Source organism: Rhineura floridana, chromosome 7 (genome assembly GCF_030035675.1).
Source record: "Rhineura floridana isolate rRhiFlo1 chromosome 7, rRhiFlo1.hap2, whole genome shotgun sequence".
Taxonomy (NCBI): domain Eukaryota; kingdom Metazoa; phylum Chordata; class Lepidosauria; order Squamata; family Rhineuridae; genus Rhineura; species Rhineura floridana.
The window spans coordinates 33,952,322-33,968,469 of NC_084486.1; the positions used below are offsets into that span (position 1 = coordinate 33,952,322).

The 16,148-nt window shown below is 43.2% G+C and overlaps 1 protein-coding gene across 6 annotated transcripts in view; it reads right to left on the minus strand.

The window, feature by feature from the left end:
- Positions 1 to 449: 449 nt before the first annotated feature.
- HERC4 (HECT and RLD domain containing E3 ubiquitin protein ligase 4) overlaps positions 450 to 16,148 on the minus strand; it is a 91,939-nt gene continuing 76,240 nt past the window's right edge. For 5 of the 6 annotated variants that reach the window (XM_061635159.1, XM_061635158.1, XM_061635161.1 and 2 more), the window contains exons 20-25: positions 15,073 to 15,239; positions 12,238 to 12,304; positions 11,974 to 12,056; positions 10,422 to 10,605; positions 9,576 to 9,678; positions 450 to 1,780 (exon numbers count right to left, since the gene is read on the minus strand). In XM_061635159.1, coding sequence (XP_061491143.1) covers positions 1,572 to 1,780; positions 9,576 to 9,678; positions 10,422 to 10,605; positions 11,974 to 12,056; positions 12,238 to 12,304; positions 15,073 to 15,239 — 813 coding nt within the window. In that variant the 3' untranslated portion in view covers positions 450 to 1,571. Of the gene's footprint in view, positions 1,781 to 9,575; positions 9,679 to 10,421; positions 10,606 to 11,973; positions 12,057 to 12,237; positions 12,305 to 15,072; positions 15,240 to 16,148 lie in introns of those variants that run through there. The other variant, XR_009763939.1, reaches the window with a different exon arrangement.

Consider the following 16,148-nt stretch of genomic DNA (forward strand, 5'->3'; position numbering starts at 1 on the left):
TCTGTTGTAACATATGAAGTACTGCACATATGCATAAACACAGTGCCTATCTGATGCCTTGCTAAACCATGCCTCCATTTCAGCATATTCTCAGAAGAATTGCATCTAGGATTAAGATACGAATTATGAAACTTCTCTCACGCAAGGTGGCATATCTACAAATCAGCCACCCACAAGAAGATGCACAGGCAACATCCATGGTTCAATCTTGACACTATCAGATGGACTTCAGCCATGTGACTATACAGCCTACATTAGTCTTGTTAATTATGCAGACACAGTATAGCATGAACTGGTGGTTAAGGCTGCAGGGATCAGATACACTTTATGAACACATCTGAGCCTCAAATAATAATCCTCACAGACGTTTGTGCTAAATGATAGATCCCTATGGTAATTGCTACACAGAATCAAATTTGTTGAAAGAATGGAACACCTACATGCACATCCAACATTTTCATTCAAGAATTTTTATTTGATGCTTGAATTGTTTCATTGCAGTTTATAAATCTAAAAAAAATAAATATTTATTTCACAGCTGAAAGTCACATACTATCAATTAACATGTAAACATTCAGGAACTTAAGTCAGCCCCCACCCCAACAATCCACATGTTCAACAACATCATCCCAGGAGATGTCCTACTGAAACTCCCCCAAAAAAGTCTTTTAAAAAGAGGGCTTTTAAAAATTATCTGAAAAAGTGAAAATTGAACTAGAACTTTAAAACTGTTCTTCCAACATCTGAAAATCTCAACTCCACTGAAGTTAAAGGGAAAAAGTAGAGCTGTGGCCAAGAATGTTGGACAGAGATACAGTACCAGGCATTCCTAGATTATTCTAATTATCAACAGTTGCCAAGTACTGAATTCCAAGATTAAATTATGGGTTCCCTTCATAGTTTTAACTATTGATAGTTCCTCTACACTGCCATGGGATTATCAGACAAATTACTTTTAACATTGTCTCAATCATTTTTGTATTAATAGAAGCCCTATTTGTTGCAGCACGAAAGGGTTACCATACAAACTATTTCTAGGGTTGAGGTTCCTCATTAGATTTTCGCAAAAGGTGCATATCAACAATTTATCAGTGGAACTGGTATGCCATGAGGGGGGGGGTACCTGTTTTTATAAGATAAGCCCCAAATCACTTACCAGCAATACTCCACTGCTATTGGAGCATGGGTCTTTTATGACAAAAAAACCTTTATTTACAAAATGAAAAATGTGACAGTTGCAGTAATTGGGGGGGGGAAGCACATCTTTTACATACATAGCAAGTCATTTTGCAATATGCGAAATAGTAAAATTTAATGAAACGTTCATTTTTATTTCAAAGTTGAATTTTTATTGTTTAAATGGCAAAATCTGACTCCAGCATTCATATCAAGATAGTTCATTAATGTAAGGGTTTTTGGCTGCCATAAAAGGATCCGATCACAGTTTACAAGCAGTTCTTATAACTGCCTCCACTGTCGGGCTTTTCGTTTAATGTGACACTGCAAGGTAGATGCAAAAATTAGTTCAATGTTCCCACAATATAGTTTTGGGGTGTTCTAGCTTCTGCAAATTATACTAAATTGAAGCCTTCATAGTGATCAATCGCCTGGATCAGCTTAGATTTAAGTGTTTCCTTATTTGTATATTTTGGAAGATCAAGAAGATTAAAACACGTATGAGATACTGGAAGATACTCATCTCCACCTCCAGTTGGCTGGATAACAAGACTAAGACTCTTCATCCCAAGGATAGGAATGCGATCACTACCTGTCAAAAATACTACCATGAAAAAATAAGTAAGTCAGGTATAAAAGCCAAAAGATTATTGCAGAGTAATGCTATGCAATATATGATACTATAATTGTATAGATATGGTTTACTTTTTAGATTGATATAGTTAAGTCTATTGTTTTATTTTTAACAACGTTATACCATTTTTACAGTTATCTCAGCAGATAATTTGTTTATTGTAATTGCTTCACCAAGAAGTTCTTTGGGCAAAAATATAACTTAAAACAGAAAATGGACCATTGGTCTCACCTGAAGGGTGATTTTCATAGGAGGACTGCCATCAAGCGGGTTATAGCTCCACCTATCGTCCGAAGGCAAGAATGTTTTTGAAGTCAAGACTAGGGGCATCAGGCCCCTCCCACTCTCCAGTTCATTCGCAGCGAGTCCAAAGAGAGATATCTAAAAATGCAGGAGAAAAGGCCAACGGGCCTACCAGCAAAGACATAACACAATAGCAATAATCATAATAATATGACTCTAACGTAGCGATATACCATTAATAGCAGTCTTGACTTCACTAGTAAATCTAATATAATAGCGTAACAGGAGTATATGAAAAAAAACCCAAAAATATCTAGGTATCCAGGTATCCTCCAACTGGGAGGGTCGTGATAGCAGTCCTCCTATGAAAATCACCCTTCAGGTGAGACCAATGGTTCATTTTCCATAGGAGGACTGCCATCAAGCGGGATGTACCAAAGCAGCCCATAACAGGGAGGGACCACCCACATCCTAATCATCATTAAGAACCTGTTGCAACACTCGTCTGCCAAAAGAGGCATCGGCAGAGGCATAACGATCTATTTTGTAATGCCTTATAAACTAGTGTGGGGTAGACCAAACAGCTGCTCTGCAAATATCAGCAACAGGAACGTTGGTAGCAAAAGCAGCCGTAGTGGCCACTGACCTAGTGGAATGAGCTGTTATACTAGCTGGAACTGGAAACTTAAAGGACTCATAGGCTAAGGTAATACATGCAGGCAACCAACGGGATAAGGTGGAATTAGCTACTTTATGCCCCACAGAACGTGGATTAAAGGATACAAACAAAGACTGAGTTCGTCATATATCCTGGGTCCTAGACAGGTAGGTCTTGAGAGCCCTCCGAACATCCAATGAATGCCAAGCCTTCTCTAGAGGATGGGTAGGATTCAGACAAAATGAAGGAAGAACAATGTCCTGGTTGCAATGGAAAACTGAATTGACCTTGGAACGGAAGGAAGGATCAGTTTTCAGCACAACAGAGTCCTTGTGAAAGACGCAGAGATGGTGGGCAGAAGACAATGCGCCCAGTTCCGAAACTCGTCTCGCAGAGGTGATCACGATCAGGAACAGGACCTTGAATGACAACAGACGTAAAGGCACAGACCTAAGGGGCTCGAACAGAGGGCGTTGTAAAGCCTGTAGGACCTTCGACAAAACCATGAGGGAAAACGGTGGAATACAGCCAGTGAGCATAACGCGGTTCCCCTCAGAAAACGTTTGATGAACGGGTACGAGGCAATAGGAGCACCAGTGGAGGACACTGAGAGAATGGACAACAGAGTGGACGCGTGTCTACGTAAGGTGTTGGGTCTAAGTCCCATCAGAAGGCCCCTATGAAGGAATTGCAGCACCTGTTGTATTGTGGCCTGGGAAGGATCGAGGTGCTGGGACTGACACCACCTGGAGAATGCCACCCAAGTATGTTGATATATACGGGTGGTGGATGGTCATCTCGAGGCCAAGGTAATGTCAATAACAGCGTCAGACAGGCCAGCAGACCTTAAATGTCCCCGTTCAAAAGCCACGCTGTTAGCTTGAGCCAATTGGGATCCTGATGCAATATTGGGCCCTGGGATAAGAGGTCTGGCCTGACCAGGAGCGTCCAAGGGTCCGTCACTGACATGGCAAGGAGATCCGAGAACCACGGTCGACGGGGCCAATATGGAGCTATCAGAACCAGTTTGGCCCTCTCGCGTCGCGCCTTTCTCAAGGTTCTGGCTAACAGTGGTATTGGAGGGAAGGCGTACAATAGGCCATCAGGCCACGGTAGCGATAGGGCATCCACCACTTCCGCTGTCGTGTCCAGGTATCGAGCGAAGTACCTGGGTAACTGGCAATTGCGACTGGAGGCAAATAGATCGACTGAGAAGATGGAAAATGGTCGGATGAAGTTTCCATTCTCCCGGAAAGACCTGTTGTCTGCTGTCACATTCCAAATTCCTCTGAGATGTTCTGCTTTTAAGGATTGCAGATGTTGCTCTGCCCAGTTGAATATGAGGGAAGCTAGGTTCTGCAGAGGATGGGACCTGGTCCCCCCTTGTCTGTTTAAATGAGATTTGGCACACGTGTTGTCCGTTTGAATTAGAACATGGTCCAAGTGGAACAGAGACTGAAAATGGAGCAGAGCTAAGTGGACAGCCTTCAGTTCTAGCCGATTGATGCTCTGAGTCTGCTCTGAGTCTGCTCTGCTGTGGTCCAAACCCCCTGAACGAACTGGGAGTTGCAGTGGGCTCACCAGCCGAGGAGACTGGCATCTGTGGTGATAACAGTCCTGCGGGATTCTCTGAACGGACTGCCCTGGGTGAGATGTTGGACCCTCGTCCACCAGGGGAATTGCTCAATGATTTGACCTGGCAATATTCTGCTGAAATGGCAACAAAGCCCACTGGAGTTGGCGAGTATGAGCTCGAGCCCATGGCACAATATGGATGGTGGACACCAACATTCCGAGAGCCCTGGCTAGAAGCATTACGTCTGTGGTTGCGTGGTGCATCAGAGACCGTGCGATGTCTGTGATAGCAGTTATGCAGTCTGGAAACAGGAACACCGTCGCCTGTAGGGTGTCCAACATCGCCCCTAGATGTTGTAGGCATTGGGTTGGTTGGAGATGGCTTTTGTCGAAATTGACTAGCCAGCAGTAGGCCCGCAAGACATGGAGCGTGAGCGTTAGATGGCGATGAGCCAGCTCCCTGGAACTCGCCCATATTAAAAGATCGTCCAAGTAGGGGTAGATATGGACCCCTTGAAGCCGGAGGTAAGTCACTAGTATGAGTAGCACCTTGGTAAATACTCTCGGGGCAGATGAGAGGCCGAACAGCATCGCTCGATATTGAAAATGCTGGGGGCCGAAAGCAAACCGAAGGAATTTTCTGTGGGCTATGCAAATAGGCACATGGAGATATGCTTCCTTTAGGTCGATAGAAGCCAGGAAGTCTCCTTCTTGAAGGCTTTCTGTAATGGAGTGGAGGGATTCTATTTTGAACCTGAGAGCCTTCTGGCTTAGGGCGGTATATAAATTAAATAATTAAATAAATAAATAAACCTGCGATATTTTACGAAACGGTTGATGAACTTGAGGTCCAACACCGCCCTCCATGACAGATCTTGTTTGGGCACAGCAAACAGGAGGGAGTACACCCCTTCCGACCTCTCTGTTGTACGGACTGGCTCTATCGCCGCTGTGTCCAAGAGGTGATGTATGGCTGTCTGCATGATGCAGTGCCCGGCTGGTGCCCTGGGACAAGGGGAGGGATGAAATCTGTCCAGAGGGATTGCCGAAAACTCTAGTGCATAGCCATAACAAAAAGATCTCTGATCCAGGCGACCTGAGTCAGACGCAGCCAATGGTCTCCAAACAAAAGCAGTTTGCCCCCAACCAGTATCGCGTCAGTACTGTCTGTGCTGGCAAGACCCTCCCCTATATGAGGACGTTGAGGTACCTCTGCACCCCTGGTACTGACCTTTGCCTGGGAAACGTCTGTTCCAGACTCCCCTGGAGGGACGGAAATCATAGGTTCGGAAATCGTGGCCTCGTCCCCCGGGCCGCATTCCTCGAAAGGGCTGGGTCGTGCGGTATGAGGTGAAATGTCTGAAAGGCCTGCGATCAACGTTCCTGACAGTGGCCAAGACAGGCTTTTGAGCATCCTTGGGGTCAACAAGCACTGCCTTTAGGGCTTCCTCGCCGAAGAGCAATGAGCCGGAATAAGGTGCCCTTGATAAATTAACTCTGGCTGTAGAGTCCGCTTGCCAGTGACGAAGCCAGAGGGTCCATCGAGCGACTACCTGAGCTGCCATAGCTCATGCTCCCAGCTGATTTGCGTCCAAGGTGGCATCAGCCACAAAAGCCGCTGTCTTGTGCAATTTCATCAGTGACCTCCTCAGAGAGACAGGATCGGGATTAGGATCATCTAGGAGGTCATCCAACCACATCATCGCTGCCCTGGAAAAGATGGAAGCTGATGCAGAGGCTCGCATGGAGAAAGCGGTGCCCTCATGATTCTTGCATAAGGCAAAGTCCAGCCTCCGCTCAGTGGCGTCCTTTAAATGTGAATCTCCTTCCCATGGCAAAAGGGATCTAGAGACTAGACTGGAGATCGGCTCGTCTATGCCAAGGACGGCCAGTCTGCTTGTAAAGTCCGGGGCCAAAGAGTAAAGTCTGTCCGCAAGGGCGTTAAAACGGCGTGTTTGTAATGGATGAGACCATTCGTCCTTGGCCAGTTTAGCAATAGGATCTGGCACAGGAAGGTAGTGCTCTGCTGGTGTGGGGGATTTCAAGACCCTGACCCCTTTAATAGCGGGAGTGGCAGCTGCAGGTTGTGTAGATTGGAGACCAAGGGTGTTCAATACTCTGCGAGCAAGGGGCTGATAATCTAAGGCATCAAACAGGCGATAAGATGTATCCTCATGTTCCGAATGATCACTCCATTCGTCTCCTTCGGCTTGCACAGCAAATGGTGACTCCTCCCCACAAGAAACATCATCAACAAACCTGCCCCTGGCAATGTCAAAAGGATTTGGAGAGCATGATGGATCTGCCTCATTACGTACATAGTGGTCCACACTGCGCTGAGGAATGGCAGGGACTTGTGATGGTGACTGTGTTTGAGTGAAGAACGACAGCATGTCTTGTAGTTGTGATATGAACTCATGAGACAGCTGCAGTCCCGGTGAGGTAGATGGTTGCGCTTGTAGAGGCGACGTTATGGACGGCTCAGCAGGCTGTGAAGATGAATAAGCCCTAGGTGGTAATATGGGAGGAGGGTGGCTGGCTGCTGTTTGGTCAGGAAACCCAGCAAAGTCCTCCTCCTCGGAGGATGCAGTTGGAGAGTGAAATAGATTCGTTAACTGTTCCTGGCCCGCCCCCTCGGAAACAAGAACAGAGACGTAGCATGGCCGCTTGGTTGTGCTGCGGCTGGATAGATGTTTAGTTTTGGCAACCGCTTTGGTGTGCTTATGCTTGGCTGCCTTAGATTGTTTCGGCTTGGTTGCCTGAGTTGTCGCTGGCTGTTCTGCCATCATATATTTTCTAGGGGGTTCAGTACACACGGCCACGGATGGGGCAGAATGTACAGACCCGAACAGGCTCAGTACACGGCCACGGATGGGGCAGAATGCACCAGCTCAGATAGCTAAGTACACGGCCACGTATGGGGCAGAATGTACAATTTCAACAGCGTTGGTACACGGCCACGGATGGGGCAGAATGTACAGTATCAACAGCGTTGGTACACGGCCACGGATGGGGCAGAATGTACAGTTCCAGACAGCCTGAGTATACGCAGAATGTACAATTTCAAACAGCCTTGGTACACAGCCACGGATGGGGCAGAATGTACAGTATCAACAGCGTTGGTACACGGCCACGGATGGGGCAGAATGTACAGTTCCAGACAGCCTGAGTATACGCAGAATGTACAATTTCAAACAGCCTTGGTACACAGCCACGGATGGGGCAGAATGCACAGTTCCAAACAGGCTTTGCACACGGCCACGGATGGGGCAGAATGCACAGTTCCAACTAGGCTAGATACATGAAACAGCTTCAACAGTCAGCTTCAGGCAGCAGTTTGTGTTGAAGAACTTATAGCAGGATTATAGAGGTTCTGCTCTGCAGCATACACACAGAAACTGACAGAAAAGGCAGAAACTGACAGAAAATGCCTAGAACAGAATCGTTTACTATGGAAAGGACCAAACAGAAAGGGTGGGAAAAAAGGGGGAGGAACAAAATGGCGCCCGCCAAAAGAGCGGGAAAATTGGCCAATCAGAAAGGCTTGGGGCGATGAAGAAGCAATGGCGGTCACAGGGGAGCACCAGCGAGCTCAAAAAACGGCCTCAAAAAACGCTCTGGAGCCGCGGGGCTGAGAAGCATGATCACGGCTTAGAGAGCGAGCCAGATCTCTACAGCCGCGGGACAGACTCAGCAAGCGAGGGGAATAAGGAGCTGCAGCTGCAGGCTCTGAAGGCAGTCGCGGCGAGATTTAAAATGCCGCACAACGAGCCGGGGGAGGCAGGGCAGCCCAACCAGAAAGGGACACTGAAAGTAGAAAGAGCCGCAGCAGCAGGCTCTGGAGAAAAAACTAAGGGAGCTGCCGCAATAATAGGCGGCGAGTTGAAAAAAGAGTGGCAGCGCAAGGCAGAGAGCTGCAGCCGCAAGCTCCTAGATTAAGTCTGCGTCCGCCGGCTGAGGAAGGGAGAACCGCAAGAAGGCAAAAATGAACTGGAGAGTGGGAGGGGCCTGACGCCCCTAGTCTTGATTTCAAAAACATTCTTGCCTTCGGACGATAGGTGGAGCTATAACCCGCTTGATGGCAGTCCTCCTATGGAAACTTCATGTAATACCAAGTACAGCCCTAAAAAACAATCAAGTGTGGTATGAGGTAATTTAATTTAAGTTCCCAGATTCTCTTGGCTAAATAAATAATTCATTATTTGGAAGCATAGCGCATTGATCAGAAAGTAGGTACTTAAGTTGTTTAAACCTAACGCAAAAGCCGTGTTGTTAACCTTTAATGAGCCATATCTATCAAGCATAGCAGTTGCATAAGGTGCTTCCACTGTTGTATGTGTCACCAGAAACAGCTGCGATTAATCTCTTCATATATGTGCCTATATGAATGTTAGGGTGCATCATACACTCAAAACTCATAGGATTGGATGCAGACTTAGGGTTGTATCCAAAGTAGCACTAAGGAATGAATCCCTTCACTGCAAGAATTTCTGCTTCTGTAATGGGACTTCCCCCCTTCTCCTCCCCCCTGTGCCCCCCTAAATCTGTTCTAGGTGTTCCCTGAACCCTCCAGAGCAGATTTGGGGAGGGTGCACGAAGGGTGAGTGGGGAGGGGGGAAATCCCACTGCACAAGCAGAAATCCTTACACTGACGCAGTAGTTGGATATTGCCCATAGTAGGTCTGGAAGACATGCCAAGCCAAACTATAGTTTGACTTAGCGTGGCACAGCAGCAAAATGACCAAGGAGGGGTGAAGCAGGTGCAATCTCCTTTCCCAGAACCTGCACATTCATACTAAGCCATGGTTTGGCTTGGCATGACATATGAATCAGGCCTAAATCATAGTTTAGCATTGCAGGCACAAACAGCAGTGAGTCTCAGGCTTACACTTTCCTGTCCCACCAGTGCAGTCATGAGAGGATCAAAAGAATCTGCTTCTGCTCTTAAACTAGAATTCTTACTTCCAAACCTGGGGAAACTCTGGTTAGATTAAACTATGACTTGATAACAAGTCAGGCTCATAATCCATAGACTGATTCTAGCTTGTTTGAACACACCATAACTTAAATTAACCACAGTTCCAAGTTTGGATGCAATTAATTTGAAACTGGAAGTAGATGCTTCTGACATCTGGCTATGCTGCAGGAAACTCTGCAAGCCCAAGGCCCACTGATGGAGCAGAAAGTGCTAAACTATGGCTTAGGGTTACATGCAAAACCAGCCACTGATAACTACAGCTGGAGAGTCCCCCTAAGGTTTCTTATTTTTATAAAGAGTTTTGTACTTACACAAAAACTGTTTCTTCTTTTCCAGTGGTAACTCATGGAAAACTTCCCAGAATATTTTAATTGTTGGATGCTCTGCCCAATATTCTCCTTTGTATTGAGTATTCTAAGATGAACAATCAAAATCACTCTATATGCCCCTCGAATTTACTAATAAAATGCTGTATTATGAACAAACAAAAATACTAATGTACAAACATATGCCTTTAAATATTTCTATAGGGAAATTCTATTCTTAACATCAAACTAAGAAAGGGACAAGAACTATTGCTTTGGGTCCTGAACAGGGGATCTGGCTCTGGGGTGCATATGAGAAAATGAACTAAGCAAAGAATTTAAGGGCAAACTAAGACAGCAAATTAAATGCCAGTGAATACATCACATCAACCTCCAAAAGAAACTATTTAGAAAATCCTACAATGACTTACTTGGGAGTTTTTATTTTCTAATGAAATTAATACACAGTCAAAACTGTTACTACAGTGAAATAAGAAGTGAAGGACCCAGTGCAATAGTGAGCTTATAGGCATTAATTAACAAGATCCACTATTTACTTTCCAGTAACTCATTTTTTGTAATAAGCATTCCCTCTCAGTAGAAGAAAGAATGGGTATTATTAAATGCTAGTCCTACTCAGAACAGACCCATTGAAGTTAATAGGCATGACTAACTTAGGTTCATGAATTTATATGGCTCTACTCTTGAGTAGGATGTAGTTGAATATAACCCAATTTTTACAGCTATGTCCTTTCGACAAAGAACGTGAAGAGAGGACAAGTAGTGTTAGACAATAACTTTATTAAACAACAGGATTAATTGTATGGTCATTGCTAATTTCTAGTAACATACCTTCTCTAGTTCTTTCCAATCATAGTTTGTATTCCCAATCACCATTGCTTGCAGTTCATTGGGCTGGAAGAGCTGTAGAACTTTACCTCCACACACCTTATGAAAGCCTTCATGAAATGCATCATAGAGACAACCCACAGATTTGTTGAAGATGTAGTCCACGTAGGCATCCACAAACTCTTGCCTAAATATCAAATGAAAAGAGAAACCATGATATTTTCAAAAGATGAGAATCTTTATCCACAACAGCAACCATTTTAGCACTGTCAACCATCATTTTCAGATAGATCTTGGTTAAGAACCAGAATAGACACACATAGATGGCACTCTGGGCACCAGGGCTGTGGAGTCGGAGTCGGTAGAAATGTACCGACTCCAACTCCTTCATAAATGGCAAATGTATATTAACTAGTAATAACAAATTTACTGTAGTAAAATGGTAGCACAAGGCATTTCATCACCATCATGTGAATCCAGAGCTTGGAAAAGTTACTTTTTTAAACTACAACTCCCATCAGCCCCAGGTCTGGTGTACCGACTCCACAGCCCTGCTGGGCACAAGCACAGCAAAGATTTTTCCTTGTCATAAAACTGTAGAGTTGGAATGGGCCTAAGGCTATCGAGTCCAATTCCTGCTCAATGCAGAAATCCAAGTTAAAGCATGCCCGACAGGTGTGGGGAACCTATGGCCCTTCAGATGTTTCTGGAAAAAAATAAAACCACATCAGCCTCAGCAAGCATGGCCAATGGCTAAGGATGATGGGAGCTGTAATTCAGCAACATCTGAAGTACCAAAGATTCCCTACACCTGCTTTTAACAGACTACTCTACAAAGCAATGGCAAGACACTGTATGATCTTTCCTAAGCTCATAAACCATGGTTTATGAAGCCAGAAATGAGTGTCAGGCTTCCACACACCTCTTCACATGACAACTTCAGCATTTAATTCCTGACTTGCAATAACCCAGACTTCCCCATTAAGTCCAAACCAGAAAACTCTGGTTTAATGTCTGTTAACTAATCAAGATCATAGCTTATTTTTCTAGTTAGTTATATTAAACCAGTTTCCAGTTCCAACAACAACAGAACCCCAGCTTAGCACCGATACACACAAACTGGGAAACTCTGGAATGTAAGCCAGAAATGTAGCACAGAAGCCAGCATGCAAGGAAAGAGAGGAGGGGTAAGAGAGGAGCATGCAAGCCTGACACTAATTTCTGAGTTCTTAAGCTATGGTTTGTGAAGCCAAAAAAGATAATCTAAATGCAGCCAGTGTCTTGGTAGCTGCAGCGAGGAACAACTGAGTGGAGCAGGTGAAGGAGGGACAAATTCATTTCTTAAAATATTTTGCCTGTTTATCCCCATAACAAAAGATATAACATTTTTGAAAGCTCTAAACAACACAACTTTTGAATAAGTGTATCTGAAGCTACGTACATCTCCTCTCATCCTTTACCTCAATCCTGGACTAAAAAGTTATCTGAATAAAAGTCTTTCTCCCTGATAAAATTAATTTTAAAAAAACTGTCTACATGCACTCCTAGAACTTACCTATTCTGTTTGACAACAGGAATATCAGTACCATTAGGAATTAGCTCCTTAACCTCCGTGGTACCAAAATTTTCAACGGTGATCTGTTTACAACATGAAAATATATTTTACTTTTTGTTTCAGAACAGAATCTGTCATTCAATACAGGTTAGTAAAGCATATCACACATGTCTGAGGATTTTAACTGGAAAAGAGAGACCCAGTTACATTTTATTACTCATCCCATTTGCATAAAAAGATGCCAACAGATGATCTCAAGCTTACTGTAAAGTTGAGGCAGAAAGTATCCTCTATATCATCTTCTGGATAGTCCAGCAGCTGCTGCATACTCCTGAAAATACAATGTTATCTTTCATCTCAAGTTATGAAGTTAACAGCACAATTCATTCAGAAGCTTATAGAACTGAAATAGTTTTTTATTCTTCCACATAAATTTATAGCTTAGATTAGCAATAATTTGTTTCAACAGCTACTGAAGTCATCATCTATTCAAGCTTTTTTGCCCTGAAAGTAGAAATACTTAAAATATATAGATTTATACTTTTAAACAGATCTGCATTTGTGCTGGAATATTGCATCATATTCACCACAATGAGCAGGTGCTCCCAACTAAGCCAATCCTTGCACTTGACAGCAGTGAATACAATATTAAAGATAACTTAGAGCCAAAGTATAAAGTGCACTGCAGCTGCATGCAATGTTAACCCAACAGCGTCTTCTGTGTTGCAAACACCACTCAGGAAAGGCTGCTTTACAGCAGGGAAGAAAATGTTTGATGCTTCTCATGCCAGTTGCTAAACCCCCAGCTGAGGTTCCAGACCTATTTTTGCAAGATTAATATGGATCCAGAACACTGGCAAGGGAGGAGAGAGAGGAAAAGTTCACCGGAAAAGAGGAAGAGTCAAACAGTTCCTTCTCACTACTTCCCAGCTACAAAGTGTTTCCTTAACAAGGGTGCTTTACAACAGAGAAGGGATCACTGGGCTGACATTACATGCTAGTGCGCAGTCTGTCCATCAGTGCTGCAAACAGCCATAGTAATTTTTAGGTTTGCACACTGGCTCCAGCTGAATCCCAGATTCCAAACTGAACTGGGCTAATTCAGGCTGACCAGAATTTGATCGGAGGGGATTGAAGCAGCCCCATATTGTACTGCGTCCACTCAGAGTGATCTGGGGCTGTCAAAAGGAGGGGGCAGTCGGGCGGCAAAGGAGAGGCACATAGGCAGCCTGCATACATCATCTTCCCCAGCTCCCAAGTGCATGTTTAATTTGGGTTTAAAACCAAAATTAAGGACTGTGCCAGCCCACCTCCTCTGGTGATTTAGTTCAGGGCCCGGATCATCTCAGTTGGATTGGGGCAGCTCTGAAGAGCTAGTTCAGACCACAAATCGGATTTGGGGGGGGGGGGCTTGCACAGTCTTAGTAATTTCCTCCTTCCCCATTCAAAACAGATGCAACATTCCTGTTCAAAAACTGCAACTATTTCATGCCCACCATGTAAATGCGTTACTGTTTGATGGCATTCTTAGGATAATAAATCACTGTTCTGGCTGCTGAAAATCTCATAATTGTCAATTAAGCTTTAAAATATACTAATAAATTTAGATCCTATGACAAGCCCTTAACGTTTCAGAATTGACAAAGTATTTTTCAGAGCTTAACTTGGAAAGCAAAGCATGCAGAGTTTTTGTAGACTATGTTTAGGTTTTGGAGATAACTCATACCATCCTGGTAAGCTGCTAATGCAGTCAAGCTTTTCCCTGATGAGACAGACTTCATGAAGGAAAAGTCAGAAAAAATCAACAAAACATTCCAGTCAAGGCAGGAGACAAAGAAAAGGAGTAGTTAAGTCATCTAGTACCAAAGATATAGTGCTAATTTACCCAATTAACATGGAAATAGTGGTATGCAGGTACAGAAGAGTTTATGTATGGAGAGGAGAACTCAATGCAGAGAAATCTTAAGTTTTGTGAATCAATGCAACTTTTTTTCCATTATAAAGCCATAGCAACTGTCGTTCATTAGGATGCAATTTCAAGCAGCCTCCATGAGGCAGCCACTTATGGGAAGCAGGCCTTAGTCTAAAGGCCTGTTCTTTCTAAGGTAGTATGTTGGTCTCTCAGCTGCAAGACTGTGGAATGTATGTGCTGGTTCTCTATCTGCAGGGTTTTTTTGCAAGGAACTGGAAGAACATTCAAATTTTATTTATTTATTTATTATTTGATTTATATCCCGCCCTTCCTCCCAGCCCTTTCTATCATGAATCCCCTTCTATAAGTCTGAATGAAGTGCTACTGCCCAAACAAGATTCACTACCTTAGTATGAGTTAGGCCATAGTTTTCCATTTACAAAGAGTAAAACACTTTGAGGGTGTTTTAATGGCTTTACTTAAACTAACTGTTAAACCCACTGACTTCAAAAGACTACACCAGTGCAAGTCAACACAGAACAACTCTTTCAAATACTGAACATCTGCAAAAGTCTGGCAAAAGCTGAACCCTAGACTCTCATGAATATCTCAACAGGGACCAAAGTTATCATAAGCCAGCATCAACTATCTCCCCACCCCCAAAGACTGCCAATGGCTAAGATGGTCACATGAAATTATCATGAGTCAAAAAGAGGAAGTTTCATAAACTCAAAATGGTGACTTAGTTTTAAATACAGCTTTGGAAAATTAGGCAACCGAGGTTTTTACTATTTAATTGTGTTTGTTCCTTCCAATGACAACTTAGATTGTTCTCACGAGTTTTATTATTATTGTTGAGATTTTTAATGTTTTAATGTATTTGTATGTTTTTATTTTGTACGTCGCCCAGAATGGCTGGACAGCCAGCCAGATGGGCGACTAATAAATTTAATAAATAAATAAATAAAAATAAAAAATACAGCATTGACTTCTTGGGTTGGAATCCACATGGTACTTCAACCCAAGACCTATATTTGTTTAAGTATGTTAAACAGAAATAGATTACCCCTCAATCTTATGTTACCTTCTTAACATAATCTTCAATTATTTCTTTGTACCAATGAAAGAAGCTATGGTGTACAGAAATGTTAATCTACTTCTTGTACTTTCAGTTGAAATATACTCACTTGCCAACATCAGGCACTAGCTCTTTGAGGTCCTCCAGGGAAGGTTTCTTATTCAAAAGCTTCTTATATAAAGCCAAGGGGAAGTGAAGCTCTACAATAGTAAAATTATATATTGCTAGCCCACAGACAACACCAATCAGATGAAACAAGTCACTGTCTTCAAAAGTCTGTGAATATGAAAAAAATTAAATTAAACTAAAATAATTTTAAACTGCATACTATTATGAAGACATGTGTATTACTTAAGTTTTAGAAGCCATGTTTACATTCAAATACTGTCAGACCTAAAGTGGAATCCCAGCTTTTTGGCAAGCCAATACACTCATACATGTACATGCTTGACTGGAATCTATGGAATTAAACACTAATCAAGCTAATTTTTCAATACTTGCTTCATATCTGGTTTTGCAATCTCCTCTAATGTAGTGAGGTAATAAGTAAAGGGGCAGGCAACCAGCGTGCTTGGGGATGGCAACACAAAGGCACATTGTCCAATGCTACATGAGTTCTAGCTTTGGAAAGGAGAGAGGAGGAATTGTTGATGCTTTGCTCTCCAAACCGTTAATTTACTACAAAAGGTGGATGGGGTTGCCTTCCCCCTGAAGGATCAAGCTCACAGCGTGGGGGTAGTGTTACATCCAGCCTTATCCTTGGAAGTCTAAATGGCTCTCATGGCCCAAAGTAACTTTTGCCAGCTACAGCTGATGTACCTTCTAGATAGAAATAGCGTGACCATGATTATCCATTATCTGGTAACATCCTGTTTGTATTACTATAATGTATTGCACCTGGGGCTCCCTTCAAAGGCAACTTTATTTGCAGATATTATTTATGGACGAAGTTTGATGCAGAGGAGTATTCTTAATACCGGCTGCTAGTGTTGATGTTTGGGTGTATTTTAACTTGTTAGTTAGTTTGTTTGTGTGTGTGAATGAGATTGTGTGGATGTGTTTGTGTGCGTTTATGTGTATTTTATGTGTTGTTGTGTGAATGTGCCTGTTGTGTTTTAGTATTTTTAAATATGTGCCTGGGAGAGCATATTTTGCATTTAACGGGGAGGCTTTCGGGGGCCCCAA